At 60.4% G+C, this 14795-nt stretch overlaps 1 protein-coding gene across 3 annotated transcripts in view; it reads left to right on the top strand.

The window, feature by feature from the left end:
- Window positions 1–7103: 7103 nt before the first annotated feature.
- Window positions 7104–14795, top strand: part of CROCC (ciliary rootlet coiled-coil, rootletin) — a 44962-nt gene continuing 37270 nt past the window's right edge. The window contains exons 1-9 of one of the 3 annotated variants that reach the window (XM_059880248.1): window positions 7109–7247; window positions 7793–7907; window positions 8561–8671; window positions 9235–9287; window positions 13250–13435; window positions 13519–13602; window positions 13676–13737; window positions 13814–13979; window positions 14607–14713. In XM_059880248.1, the coding sequence (XP_059736231.1) occupies window positions 7206–7247; window positions 7793–7907; window positions 8561–8671; window positions 9235–9287; window positions 13250–13435; window positions 13519–13602; window positions 13676–13737; window positions 13814–13979; window positions 14607–14713 (926 nt within the window). In that variant the 5' untranslated portion in view covers window positions 7109–7205. Of the gene's footprint in view, window positions 7248–7792; window positions 7908–8522; window positions 8672–9234; window positions 9288–13249; window positions 13436–13518; window positions 13603–13675; window positions 13738–13813; window positions 13980–14606; window positions 14714–14795 lie in introns of all 3 variants that reach the window. The other 2 variants (XM_002685798.6, XM_005203371.4) reach the window with 2 other exon arrangements.

Raw genomic sequence — 14795 nt, 5'->3', positions numbered from 1 at the left:
CTTCCCAGGTGGCACAGAGGTAAAGAACCCTGCCGCCAATGCAGGAGAGGGGATTTCAACCCCAGGGTCGGGAAGAGCCCCTGGACAAGGGCATGGCAACTTACTCCTGTATTCTTGCCTGGAGAATCCCAAGGACAGAGGAGGCTGGTGGGCTACAGTCATGGGATCGCAAAGGGTCAGACACGAGTTAGTGACCAAACAGCAGGGGACACAGAACCCCAGACAGCTGCTGGGTCTCAGTTCCAGTCGACCCTACCACCTTGCAGCTTCTAGGCCCTGAGCAACTGGCTTAGTCTTCAATTTCCCGTTTTGGCATAAGGAGCTAATAATCCCTGTTTGGGGGTTATTACCGTCCGGAGCAGTAAATGCAAGCCTGTGGGAAAAGCCCTCCGTCCAGTGTGGCTTCCGGGCCAGAGCCCGCCTCACGCTCCCTGCGACCCGCCACACCCCGGGCCCAGGGCGCGCCCCCGACGCGAGACGACGCGAGGACGCGGGCGGTTCGGGCGCCAGCCCCTCTCGACCCCGCCTCTGGCCCCGCCCCCGGCCCGCCACTGCCCCGCCCACCTCTGGCCCCGCCCTGACCCCCGCCCTCCGGCCCGGCCCGCTCGGCCTGCGCGGCAGCGGCGTTGGCGCGCGAAGGTAGGAAGCCGGCGGCGCGCCCTGCCGTGGGCCAGGGGCTCGGGCGCGCGCGGCGGGCGGCGGCCGCGGGTGGGGCGGGTCGCGGGCGCGCGCGGAGGCGGGCCGGAGCCCCGGGCCTGGGGCATGGGGGCCTCAGGGCGCGCGCCGCCCCTCGCGCTCCCCGGCCCGCCGCTGGCGGACAGCGCCCGCGGCCTCTGCGGACGTCCTGCCCGCCGTCCGGCTCCAAATCCCGCCCGATTGCCGCGGCCTAGGGTGGGCGGGAGGAGGCGGGGGCTCGCCCGGGACAGGCCTTTCCCAACTCCGCCACCAGCAGGCATCCCTTCCTGCGCTTCCGGTGGGCCAGGCGCCGGCCCTGCCCCCCATGCTTGGGATTTTGTTTCAGTGCAGCCTGCGAAGTCGCAAGAAGTCCCCTTTTGCCCATGAGGAGACTGAGGCCCAGCGCGGTCCACTGAGTTCCCCAACATAGCAAACCCTGCAGGGATTTGGGCCCTCCTGGGGCCTCTCACCGTGGGGCCTGAGACCCCCATCTCTGGGGTTGCCCTTGTGAGCCGGCTCCCTTGTGATTTTTATGCGCTCTGAGCCGTTGCCTGCCTTCCTGGGGACCAGTCTCCCCAGGTCCCTCTGGGACCTCTACTTGTCTTGGGGATTGGGAGACGGTTGGAGGGAAGCGACACTCGGGTACCATCTGTTCTCATCTGAGATTCCCTGTTTTCCATAGCTAAGCTCACAGCAGGTGCTTACCAACCAAATCCTGTGACCGGATCAGAGCAGAGGCTAAGGCCAGGGCAGGCTCCTCAGTCAGGAAAGACCTCAGGAGTCAGAAACGGATCTTGGAGATTTCTTTGACTTAGTTCCTCTTCTCCCGTGTTTCTCTCAAGCCCTGGGTCAGCCCTTGGAGACTAGGTACCCCTCCCACCCGGGAGTCCGCTGTGGGGGACACGGCCCGGTTTTTAACCTTGGGCTCCTGAGATGTGGCTGGTGTTGAATATGTGTTCCTGGGGTCCTTGTGGGATCCTTTTCTGTGGAGAATACACAGGCCAAGACTTGCCCTGTGTGACCCCGACAAACCCAGGGAAATTTTCTTTTCCTTTCTATTTTTTTCTTTTTCATTTAGTTTCCTATATTACTATTTGTCTCCTAGCATTCCTTCACTCACTCAACAACTGTTAATGGTATTTGGAGCCTTAAGCTCTGCAGAGACACCAGTAAGCAAGGCCAACTTGGTTCCTGCCCTTGGAGCAGACCAACAGCATACCTGTAGGAAAAAAAAATTTTTTTGGCTGGAAGATCAGGGTTTACACTCTCAGAAGGTGACATTTTTGGCCGAGGTCTGGTTGAGAAGCAGAAGTCGGCCGTGAAAGGAAAGGGGAAGAGCATTCCAGGCGGAGAAGGTGACAGGTGCAAAGGCCCTGAGCTGCAGCGTGCTTGGTGTGTTTGAGAATCAGTTAGGCCAGCGTGGCTGGGGAGGAGTGCGCTGGGGGAGAGGAGAGATGAGGTGGAGAGGTGGACCAGGCTGGATCAAGCAGGCCTTGTGGGCGTGGTAGGACTTTGAATTTTATTCTGAGCGTGATGGTAGCCAGAGTAGGGGTTGAACAGAAGAGGGATGTGTGAGACCAGATGGGTGGGGGACAAGAGAGGAAGTAGGGACACCCATGAGGAGCCATCTTAGCAGGCTGGGCAAGAGGTGGCAGTGGCTTATTTGATACACATCAGAAACCTAGGGTGGTGACTGGCATACAGTAAGTACTACATGGTAGCCATCCTGTGATTGTTTAAAACTTTGGAACCAGGCACACGTGGGTCTCACCTGTGACTTCAGCTCTTCATGGCTGGATGTGTTGCTCTTGTTCAGTCACTCAGTTGTGTCCAGCTCTTTGCAAGCCCATGGACTGCAGCACGCCAGGCCTCCCTGTCCCTCACCATCTCCTGGAGTTTGCTCAAACTCATGTCCATTGAATTGGTGATGTCATCCAACCATCTCATCCTCTGTCACCTTCTCCTTCTGCCCTCAGTCTTTCCTAGCATCAGGGTCTTTTTCCAATGAGTTGACTGTTCTCATCAGGTGGCCAAAGTATTGGAGCTTCAGCGTTGATTTTCTTTAGGATGGACTGGTTTGATCTTGCCATCCAAAGGACTCTCAAGTCTTCTCCAGCACCACAGTTAGAAAGCATCAATTCTTCGGTGCTCAGCCTTCTTTATGGTTCAGCTCTCACATCTGTGCATGACTGCTGGAAAGACCTGACTAGACGGACCTTGGTCAGCAAAGTAATGTCTCTGCTTCTTAATATGCTGTCTAGGTTGGTCATACCTTTCCTTCCGAGAAGCAGTCGTCTTCTAACTTCAGGGCTACAGTTACCATCTGCAGTGACTTTAGAGCCAAGAAGAGGAAGTCTGTCACTGCTTCCACCTTTTCCCCATCTATTTGCCATGAAGTGATAGGACTGGATGCCATGATCTTAGTTTTTTTAATAGTGAGTTTTAAGCTCGTTTTTTCACTCTCCTCTTTCACCCTCATCTAGAGGCTCTTTAGTTCCTCTTTGCTTTCTGCTTTAGAGTGGTATCATCTGCATATCTGAGGTTGTTGATATTTCTGTCAACAGTCTTGATTCCAGCTTGTAACTCATCCATGACTGGATGACTTTGAGCAAATAATTTTTGGTGTGGGGAGAGGAAAGGAAAGTGTTATTACTTGCAATAAGTAAGGAGAACACCTGGGATTGTTCCTAAAATAGTGTTTCTGAGCAAATCATTTAACTGCACCCAGGCTTATTGTTGTCATCTGTAAAGTGGGTAGAATAGTAGCAGCGTCCAGGGCTGTTGAGAAGGTTTAAGCAGATAAGGTAGAGGTGCAAAATTTTAGGCACAGGGTCTGGCTCATGGTAGGTTCAGTATTTTTATCATAATTTCTAGTCAGCAACTGGAGAATAAAGAAGGGATAATGGGTAAGAGCAGCTGGTACATTTGAGATTCATGAGTAGCCTTTGAGGAACTTTTTGGCTAGTGCCTGCAGCTGGACCTGGCAAACGGCAGCTTTGCAGGGTGGACAGAGGACTAAGCAAGAGTGGGGAGGGAATGAGTGCAAAGGGTGTCTTCTCTGTATTTATTCAGCCAACAATGGCTGAGGGGCTACAGTGCACCAGGCAGGGTTCTAGATTGGGTACTGGTACTGGTGATGATAGCACTAATAATAGCCAACCCGAAGGACTTCCCTGACGGTCCAGTGGTTGGGACTCTGCATTTCCACTGCAGGGGGCTGGCGTTCCATCCCTGGTGGGTGAACTGAGATACCTCATGCTGGCCACCACAAAACAAACAAATAAAGACCAGTGGTATTAATTACATAACAGTGGGGAGTCATTAAGGTAATTCTGGCTGATGCGATGGGCTTCCCTGGTAGCTTAGCTGGTAGAGAATCCACCTACAATGCAGGAGACCCTGGTTCAATTCCTGGGTCGGGAAGATCCCGTGGAGAAGAAATAGGCTACCCACTCCAGTATTCCTGGGCTTCCCTGGTGGATGAGACAGTAAAGAATCCACCTGCAACGTGGAAGACCCCGGTTCGATCCCTAGGAAGGAATCCCTGGAGGAGGGCATGGTAACCCGCTCCAGTGTTCTTGCCTGGAGAATCCCATGGACAGAGGAGCCTGGCGGGCTACAGTCCATGGGGTCTCAGAGTCGGACACGACTGAACAACTAAGCACAGCACAGCTAATGTGATAGTGAAATCCTGAAATCTCAGTGACGTAGCACAAAAGAAGTTTATTTCTCATTCATGAGAAGTCCTGTTAAGTGCTTTCTACGTGGTGACCTACAGACCCAGACCCCTTCCAGCTTGTGGCTCTAGCATTCTCTAGGAACTCCACGTTATTTCCTTCCAGCTGGGGGACAGGGAAGGAGAGAAGTCCTCGTGGGAGGTTTTCATGGGCCAGGTCTGAAGTGGCAGACTTTAGTTTTGTCTTAATTCTGCTGTTGCTGTTCAGTTGCTCAGTCATGTCTGACTCTTTGAGACGCCATGGGCTGCAGCACACCAGGCTTCCCTGCCTTCACTATCTCCCGGAACTTGCTCAGACTCATGTCCAAGTCGGTGATACCATCCAACCATCTCATCCTTTGTCGTCCCCTTCTCCTCCTGCCTTCAATGTTTCCCACCATCAGGGTCTTTTCCAATGAGTCAGTTCTTCGCATCAGGTGGCCAAAGTATTAGTTTCAGCTTCAGCATCAGTCTTTCCAATGAATATTCAAGACTGATTTTCTTTAGGATTGACTGGTTTGATCTCCTTGCAGTCCAAGGAGAGTCCAAGACTCTCAAGAGTCTTCTCCAACACCACAGTTCAAAAGCATCAATAATTCTGCTAGTGAGAACTAGATCACATGGCCATATCTGACTGCAAAGGAGTCTGGGAAATAGCTTCTAGCCATTTCCCATAGAAGAACTGGAAATGTTCTTTGGTGAACACACAGCAGCTCCTGTCATACCATATCCTGGTACATAGCTAAGCGTGAATCATCTTATTTAAAACTCATGGTAAAAGCAGGCACTGTTATTATCCCATTTTACAGATAAAGAAACTGAAGCAAAGTCATTGGCCCGGGGTCACACAGCTGATGGGAGGCACAGCCAAATCCAGGCAGTCATATGCTAAAGCTGTAATATCCAGAGCTTTCCATGAGGAATTCAGTGGTTATTTTGACAGCTGGATGGAAGCTATGAACATTAGAAAGTGCACATACACACAGGGTTTAGTATGGTTTCTTGGGCTCTGTGATAGAACCCAGAAGGACTGACGGGGAGAACTCTGTGGGCAGAGCCAAGGGCATCTGACTTCCCTGCCCCCATCCCCTAGGGCCCTGGTGGGGAATAATTTAGTTCGGTTCACCAGGCGCATCTGGGCCCCCTCTCTGCCCATCTGGGCAAGCAGGGCTGCAGAGCTTGGCTGGGGGTGTTTGTGGCCCCCCTCTGCTCTGGCTGTGGGTGTGCAGCCTGTAGGGGGGCGTTTCTGGAGGCTGTGTCTGGAGGTGGGAAGATGGAGCCCCAGGTTTTTGTGGTGAGAGCTCCCTGCCTCTGAGTCTAGTTTTGCCTGAATCCGGCCTTGGTTGTCATGGCAACATCCAGGCACTTATTTTTTTGGCCCCGTGTGTTGGCTCCTGGTTTTCCATTCCTGGTTTTCCATTTCCAGAGTAGATTCCCTAGTTGGGGACAAGGGGTTTCAGGCTCAGCTTGGACTGTTGTACATTTATACGGCACCTGCTGCATTCCTCGGTCTGACCTAGACAAGGTTGGTAGAGCCTTGGAGTGCAAATGCCCCTGCCTTGCCCTCAGGCCCTCTGGGAGGCTGCCTGGCTTAAATGGAAAGAGTTTAGGGCTGCTTCCCCTTTCTGCAGCAGCCGCAGTTTGGAATAGGTGAGAGCCCCCAGCTCTCTGCGCCTGGTTTTCTCATCAGGAAATGGGTTGAGGTGAGGATTCAAAGTGATCGCACGAATGTGACACAGTGTTAGAGCAGAGAGCACCCGGAGGCCGGGGGTCAAGAGGTAGCAGGAGCCCAGACGGGCGACGCCGGCGACAGAGGGAACAGCAGCCGCCTTGCTCTGACTGCTGGTGACGTGCCAGCCGTGGTCAGACCCCTTACTCGGTTCAACCCATTTAATCCTCACGGTGACTGTCAGTTTCACGAGAATGCTGAGTCTCGGTGACTCGTGGGTCACACTGCCAACAAGTGGCAGGGCGGGACTCCGCTGTGGCCCTGATTCCGGACCTGACGGCCTACCCGCTGCGCCGCACAGCCTCCTTGCCCCAGGGGAGGAGCGGTGGGAGGCTGGGGGTGGAGCTCGGCGCCCCAGGGCCGGGGTGCAGCGACCGTGCGGGTTGGATTTTCGGATGAAAGAAACCAGTATGGCTCACACGTTCACTCTAAGCCCGGCGCTCAGTCACACGCCCTTTGCCCCCAGATGCCGCCCTGAGACGGGTGCCAATGTTTGCTCCCTGCGCAGGGACACTGAGGCTCACAGAGGCGGAACTGCTTCCCCTGGGACGCTGCCCGGAGGGAGGCGTGGCGGGAGTTGGGTGGGGAAGGGGGATTCGGTTCCGTGCCTGCACTGGGCAGTTCCGCAGCCCGCTCCTGATGTGTGAAGTCCTCCGAGCGCCTAAACACATTTTCAGCAAAGCGTGTGACCCCTTTTCTGGGTCAGTAAAGATGATCTTGAAGACTGGCCTTTCCCGCCGCCTGGATGTGTGTGTGTGTGTGTGTTGGGGAGGGTCTTCACCTCCACGCCCTCCCCCTCCCCACCCTTCCCTCCGTTTCCCACTCCTCCCCTTCCCCCCCCCGCCCCTCCCCTCGCCCCTCCCCTCGCCCATTCACGTCTCCTCCTCCTCAGTCCTCCACCACCAGGCTCCCCTCCCCCACCCTCCTTTCCCCTCCCCGGCCCCGCCCACCCCGTGATCACGTGGGGCCCGCCGGATTTAAGCCTAATCTGCCCGGCGCTCAGCCGGCGGTCTGGCTGTGGGGGAGTCTGGGTGGGTCTCCTGGGCCCTGGCAGAGGCCTGCAGAGGGTGCCCACGGGCGCCCTCCATGAGCTTGGGGCTGGAGCAGTCGTTGGAGGTGGTTATCCAGGTGGGCCCGGGGCTGTGCCCCGTGCAGGGCAGGGGCGCGGAGCCTCGCAGGAGAGGGTGAGGGGCGGCGCGTCTCAGGGTGCGGGCGTGGGTGCGCCGGGGGTCCCCCGCTTGCAACTCTCGCCCAGGGTTGGGGCGGAGGGTTCTGGGGTTCAGTTCCGGGCTCTGTCCAGTGCTCCTCGAGTGAAGGGGAGTCCTCACCTCCAGGTTTTAGGGTTGGGGTGACGCCTGCTAGCACTGTGGGGTCCTCGCCCGTCCTGGGCGGGAGCCCCCGGCACGCCGCCTGCCCGGGGCTGGGTCTGTGAGTGGGCCGTGCCTTTGGTTCGCTTCTCGGGCCCCCGCGGGCCTCCTTCCCAGGGCAGGGGCGCACGGAGGGTCCTCCGGTTGGGCTTCGTGCGAGTCTGACTCGCAAGCGCCCTTCCGGGCGGGGTTTCTGGAGTGCCTCCTGGGCACCCACGTCTCGGGTGGCAGCACTGTTTCCTTGCCACCCACGCCAGGGAGCCCCGGGTCTCAGCCCCCCCGCAGATCCTCCCGCTTTCCCCGCAGACTCTGCAGAGGAGCGTCCTGGGGTCGGGCCTGGCCCAGGACTCGCGGCCCGCCGGCCTGTCTGCCCGCATCAGGGAGATCGTCACCCGCAGCCTCTGCCAGCCTGAGAGCGCAGGTACCGCTCCCTGCGCCCGCCCTGCCCCAGACACTCCTGCGTCCCGTTTCCCAGTCCTCTCCACAGTCATGACGACGGTAACGACTGCAGCTTCCATTTCTTGAATCCTCACTGTGAGGCAGGCACGGACCCATGATGGAGGGTCCCATTTTACAGATGAGGAAACGGAGGCTCTGAGGTGTCCTTTGCTTAGACTTGTCTCCACGTGCTGCTGTGAGAAGGCGGGGCTGAGCATCCCCTCCTTGCTTGCAGGCAGCCTGCTGCGAAGACTAAACCCCAAACACAGCGTTCTCTGCCAGGGAAGGGCTGACCTGGGTGAATCCAAGACAATGGGGAGAAGGCAACTCAGCTTAGCTCAGGGCTCTGTAGACGGCCTGGGGTTGGCAGTGCCCGTTCTCCACCTGGACAGGAAGGCTCATGGGCCCCCAGGCCCCTGGAGGGCGGCCCCCACAACCTCCTATGTGCTTTGAGAGTCTGGGAAAGACCCCCTCAGCTGCAGCTCCCCGCGGGGACCCTGTCTGTTTTCCTGCCTCCAGGGATGGGTGGGGCACCCGTTTGGGGAGGCGGTCCCTCTGGACACAGGTGGAGGCCAGTCCTGTGCCCGCTGTCCTGCAGGCCCAGCCCCCGAGATGGCCTCTGTGCTGTCGCTGCAGGAGGAGAACCAGCTGCTGCAGCAGGAGCTGTCCCGCGTGGAGGACCTGCTGGCCCAGAGCCGGGCGGAGCGCGACGAGCTGGCCATCAAGTACAGCGCGGTCAGCGAGAGGGTGGGTGCTGCAGGGCGCAGGGCGCGGGGCTCCCCAGCCTTGGGGGTGGGAGACAGCCTGGGCAGCGTGCCCTGGGGGAAAGGTGGGCCCCAGAGCCAGGCAGCCTGTGTTCAAGTTGCGACTCTGCCCACTCAAGTGGCCTTGAACACGTGTCTCCACTCTGCACGCCTGCTGTCCACAGTGGGGACAGTAACGACACGGAACTGTGAGGAACCGATGGGACGAGGGGATGAAGTGCCAGGAGCCTGGGTGTTTCATCCCCGGCTGTCCTGGGTTGGGTGGGGCACAGAGAACAAGACCCCCAAGAGTGCCCCGCCGCCCCTTGAGTCTCTGGGCACCGCCTTGTACCCACATGTACCTGGGCCTTGGGGTCCACCCAGAAGGCTGGGGTGGGCACAGACCTGGCCCGCTCTCCCAGGTGAGGCCCCACCAAGGAAGGAAGGGGTAGCCAGGCCTGCGTCCAAGTCCAGACAGGGTCTGTGTCCGGGGGCCTGTGTAGCGGGGCCGGGGCAGGAGGTCGGTGTGCTGGGTGCAGGTCGTTCTCAGTGCGTTGTCTCCTTTAGGCCGCCAGGCTCGGGGCAGGCGGCCCTGGGGAGGTGATGGTGGCTGCAAGCTGGTGAGAGAGCTGCATGCGGGAGGGAGTGTGTGTGCCCGTGGGAGGGGTGCGTGGGTGGTAATGGAGTAACACATAATAGTGTCTGTGGGTTATTGAGCCCCTGCTGTGTGCCGAGTGTGTGCTGGGAGCTTGGCGTTTAAGATACAGAGGTTGGGGCCCTTCCGACGCCCGTGTAATACAGGAGCTCACTGAGGCTCAGAGCGGGAGCACGCCGTGCTCCGAGTCACACAGCCCGGGGCTCAGCACTGTGGCTTTGTTTCCTGGGGCTGGGAAGAGGCCACTGGGCTGGGTGTCCCAGCGGGCAGCTGGTCCTGGGAGAACGGGAAGGACCTCAGATATGACCCCCTAATACTGCAAGCGGAAAGCTGAAGCTGGCCCAGGGTCCCCTGAGCGGGACTGGTAGAACCAGGGTTGCCCAGGACTCACTGAGCTGGGCCTGTCTACACAAGGGCTTGTGACCCCGCGGTGGGAGGGGGAGGAGTGATCTGTGTCTCCCTGTGGGTGTGGGCTATGCCCATGTCCTGGCATCCGCCCGCCGGGATAAGCCCCCGGCTTGTTGGGACTTGCAGAGAAGCAGGGCGGGGGGCCTAAAGCGGCCCCCGGCACTGGGCACAGCGCAGAGCTCGTTTTCCCAGAGTTTGCAGGGAGTATGAGGGGCAGGCTGAGCTAATGTGCATTGTTGGTGGTGCCTGAGCCAGCCCCTCCCGCTGAGGCCAGTCATCCTGGGGCCCCTGGCACAGTGTCAAGCCCCGGGGGGAGGCTGCCTCTTAAATGCCAGCTTCTAACCAACAGTGGGGGCAGCACAGCCCCCCGGCTGGGAGGGGAAGGGAAGAAGAGGTGGAGGGGGCCGCTCCCTTTCCTGCGAGCACGCGGCTGGGGGGGCTGCGTTAGTCTAGGAAGTTCCCTCCTGCGGCTGGGGAAGCTGGGATAGCATGCAGAGGGAGCCTGGCGTGAGACTGTCCCCTGTGTGCGGTGGTGTGCATGGGCCCCCCTGGTTAGATGAGGATGACCTTGAGGCCTGTCCTGGGGGTGGGTCCCCAGGGAACATCAGAGCCTGGAGATCGCCTCATCAGCGGTGGGGAGACAGGCCCAGGGAGGGCATCGTGGGGCCAAGCCCACTGGTAGAGCTGGGCTGAGCCCCTGGCCTGGGCGCCGCAGCCCTGGGACATCGTCCCTCTCGGCTGCCCACGTGGCGCTGGGCTGTGGGCGGTGGGGCCTGCAGCCACAGCAATGCATGTGGCCTGGCTTGAGGTTGTTCGGACCCCTTAAACTCCTAGCGGGGTGGAGCTGAGGTCGTGATCTGTGTCCAGAGGCTGCGTGTGGGGAGGCTGAGGTGGTGACCCCCCGGGTCAGAGGGCGGACCTTGGGTCCCTGTGAGGCCCCCCCCTCTCCTGTCCCTGAGGAGCAGGTGTTGGGCCAGCCCCGCTCCCGCAGTGTCCATGGTAACCTGGACCCGGTGATCAGAGCAGCAGGCAGTGGAGCGGGGGTTGCTAGGGGAGACAGTAAACTTCTTTCATCCTTGGCTTGGGAGCAGCCTGCTTCCCTTTTGACTTATGAGTGAAATTGAAAGGCAGAGTTTGTGGAAAGAGGTGGGGTGTGGCCGGAGGGGCAGGGGTCTGGCCGTGAGCCCTGGGAAGCAGCGGAGCACCAGCAACGGCAGGGACCCCTCTAAACCCGAGAGACGGACAGCGCCTGGTTCACATAGCAGCAGGGACCCCTGTAAACCCCAGAGACGGACAGCGCCTGGTTCACACAGCGGCAGGGACCCCTGTAAACCCCAGAGACGGACGGTGCCTGGTTCACACAGCGGCAGGGACCCCTCTAAACCCAAGAGACGGACAGCACCTGGTTCACACAGCGGCAGGGACCCCTCTAAACCCGAGAGACGGACAGCACCTGGTTCACACAGCAGCAGGGACCCCTCTAAACCCAAGAGACGGACAGCGCCTGGTTCACACAGCTGTGTGAGACACACACCGCGGCCACCGTCAGACCCTTTCTACATGTACATGTGCATGCGTGCAAGTCGCTTCAGTCGTGTCTGATGCTTGGTGACCCCATGGACCATAGGCCACCAGGCTCCTCTGTCCATGGATTCTCCAGGCAAGAATACTGGAGGGGGTTACCATGCCCTCCTCCAGGGGATCTTTCCAACCCAGGGATCGAACCCAGGTCTCTTATGTCTCCTGCATTGATAGGTGGGTTCTTTACCATTAGCGCCACCTGGGAAGCCCTTCTATATATACACACCAACAGCCCACCAGGAGGATGCACTCAGATTCACAGAAGCTGCACCAGACACACGTCATCCAGCCTGCACGCACAGCCACACGCCATGGCGTGTCTGGTGTGCCCACATGGCAGACAGCCCAGTGCTGGCTGGACACATACAGCCAGACACAGGTGTGCACAGATGCACGCAGAACCCCCTTGTACAACTGTGCACATAGGCGTACAAATGCATGGACACGTAGGCACACACGCAGATGTACCCATCTGCTTCACCACAGCGTACACCTTGGACAAGAGATGCCAGCTCACCCCGGTCCCCATGAAGGCCCAGACACAGACACACAGGGTCACACATGGAGACAAACGACAAAACACACCCCCCCACGCCCAGGAAGCACCTGCTTGATGCTTGACACACACACAGCATCCCGGTGCCACGGCCAGCACAGACGCTCTGCCCTTCACCTGGCTTGGGTGGACTCCACGCAGATACTGGCCACGGGCTTGCTGCCCGCCCTCTAGGGAGAGAGACCCCCTGCATATCGCCTGCTCCTGCACCCTCAGACCAGGTTCCCCCAACATGAGCTGCAGCTGCCACACAGCCTCCGTGGGCACAGTGCCCGGGGTCGGGGTGGAGATGAGGCTGTTCTCAGCTGGCTGGCTCCCTGAGCTTCTGGCACACTGCTTAAGCCCGGCCTGGAGGGCCGGCCTGGCCTGGGCCCCTGGTCCGCATGGGTGACGGTCGTCGTCCTCGCCGTTGGCCTCCCTGGGACCGGACATGGGTGGGTGTGTGAACGGATGCCCTGCCCCGCCTCTCGAAGGCCAGGCTCTGGGCTTGGCCCTGCTGTCAGTCCACTCTGGGCGCCATCCTCCTCTGAGCCTTTCCATCCTTGGCTGCCTCCTTCCTCCTTTCTAGATGGCTGGAGGAGGATGGGGGCCCCCTGGGACCAGCAGGTCCCTGGAGGAGTGAGGGGGTTTGGGCTAGTGGAGGCCGTCAGAGCCGGCAGGCGTCCTGCTGCTGACCCCAGGGTCGGGTGATGAAGGGGCTTCAGGCTGCCTGGGCGTGGGGGACGGGGTGGGTTGGAGGCCCCCAGTGAGGGGGAGCGGAGAGCTGGGGGCCAGGCTGGGCTGGGAGGCCGTTCATAAGCCACGCCACGTGTCAGGACACTTGTGCTCGCCTCTTAGAAACCTGAGCACTGTGCGTGGGCAGTGGGAGGCGGGTGAGTCCGTCGGTGTCAGTCTGGGGTGTTTGAGACGACCTGAGTGTGTAGTGTGTGTGCATGTCTCTGAGCTCGCATGTGCGCATGTGTACTGATGCCTCAGTGTATTGCATGTGCTCGTGCTGTTACATCATCAGCATGCTATTCTGAGCAAAATCCAGGTTTCCTGAGAGTTCGGGTGGCATGGCGTGGATCTAACAGTTGCCCACGCAGGGCGCTGGGTGATTTGGAGCATGCCCAGGGCCCTCAAGGTTTGCCCCAGGGGCATCTTGTGTTTTGTGTGCACACGTGTGTGGGCCCACCTACTTGTGTCCCTGCACACCCTGTCTGTGTGTCCCTGCTTGCCTCCTCTGTGTTTATGCTTGGCCGTGCACAAGTGCACTGTGTCCTGGGCTTGCCCACCTGGGCCTGCAAGGCATCGTGGGTCGGGGTCCAGCCTGGCGCCCCCTACAGAGGCCTGAGCCTGCCTTCTGGGGAGGCGCAGGACTCACCCGGGGCCCTTCCCCGCAGCTGGAGCAGGCTGTGCGGCGGGAGTCCGGGGAGCCGGCAGCCCAGGAGCCCAGGGGGCTGGCCCTGCAGAGCGTGGAGCTGCGGCGGCAGCTGCAGGAGGAGCAGGCCTCCTACCGGCGCAAGCTGCAGGCTTACCAGGAGGGCCAGCAGCGGCAGGCGCAGCTGGTGCAGCGGCTGCAGGCCAAGGTCGGGCCGCCGCCCCGCCCCCGCGCACCTTTCCTCCCCCAACCCCAAGCACCGCGGCTGACCCGCTCTCCGCCCACCCCCAGATTCTCCAGTGCAAGAAGAAGAGCTCGGAGACGGAGCAGCAGCTGCTGGAGAGATGCACAGAGCTGGAGCAGCTGCGGCTGCGGGTGGGCGCCGGGGGGGCAGGGCTGACCCTTCCTGCCCTGCCCAGTCTGACGCCCCTGCTTCCATACCCCTCAGGACGCAGGGCACAGCCAGGACCTGGAGAGCGCCCTCATCCGCCTGGAGGAGGAGCAGCAGAGGTGGGCCCGCGGGGGGCGCGCGGGGGCCGGCCGCCCTCCGCCCAGGCACCCACCTGCTCTCCTCTGCCCCGCCCAGGAGCGCCAGCCTGGCCCAGGTGAACGCGCTGCTCAGGGAGCAGCTGGACCAGGCGAGCTCGGCCAACCAGGCCCTGCGGGATGATATCCGCAAGGTGACCAGTGACTGGGCGCGCGGCCGGCAGGAGCTGGAGCAGCGGGAGGCCACCTGGAGGCGCGAGGGCGAGGTGGACGAGGGGCTGGGGGCCGCGGGGCCCGGGGGTCCGGCCTGACCCCAGGGCACGACCTCACTGGGTTGGCGGGGGAGGGGCCTCGCGCCACCTGGGCCCTTTGATTCTGCAGCAAGAACACCGGCGTGGGTTGTCACGCCCTTCTCCAGGGCATCTTCCCGACCCAAGGATGGAACCCGGGTCTCCTGCACTGCAGGCAGTTCTTTACCATTTGAGCCACCAGGGAAGCCCCATGAGGGAGGAAAATGGCTGTCATAATAATAGCCCTGATTAGTGCGTATTGTGTGAGAGGCGGGCGTTTTCTCCTCTGATCCTCTTAACTTACATGGACGGTGTTCCTGTCCTCCTGAGGAGAGGTTGAGCTGCTGCCCGGTCGTGCGGCAGGCAGCTGGGATGCAGACCGAGGTCTCAGGCATCTTCTGCCCTTCCCCGTGGAGGCTTTGAAACCCAGCTCCCTGGGCCAGGGGGAGGTGGGGGCTGGTGAGCGAGGCAGCTCCGACCCAGCCTTGCAAGCCGGCGCTGGTGACGGGACACGCGCCCCCGCGGCGGCCCTCGGGACGTTCCGCGCGGGTGGGACCTGGGCCTGCCGCCCCGGCCCCTCACTCAGCCCCTCCGTCCCCCCAGTCTTTCAACGCCTACTTCAGCCACGAGCATAGTCGCCTGCTCCTCGTCTGGAGGCAGGTCGTGGGGGCCCGACGGCTGGTCAGCGAGGTGAAGACGGCCACCGAGAGGTGAGGCTGGCGGCGGAGGGGTCGCTCGCGGAGGCGCGGCCGCGGGACACCGCCCAGCTGGGCTTCAGTCCGACCAGACCCG

The sequence above is a fragment of the Bos taurus genome, chromosome 2, assembly GCF_002263795.3.
Source record: "Bos taurus isolate L1 Dominette 01449 registration number 42190680 breed Hereford chromosome 2, ARS-UCD2.0, whole genome shotgun sequence".
NCBI classification, from domain to species: Eukaryota; Metazoa; Chordata; class Mammalia; order Artiodactyla; family Bovidae; genus Bos; species Bos taurus.
This window is presented reverse-complemented; position numbering and strand designations above follow the sequence as displayed.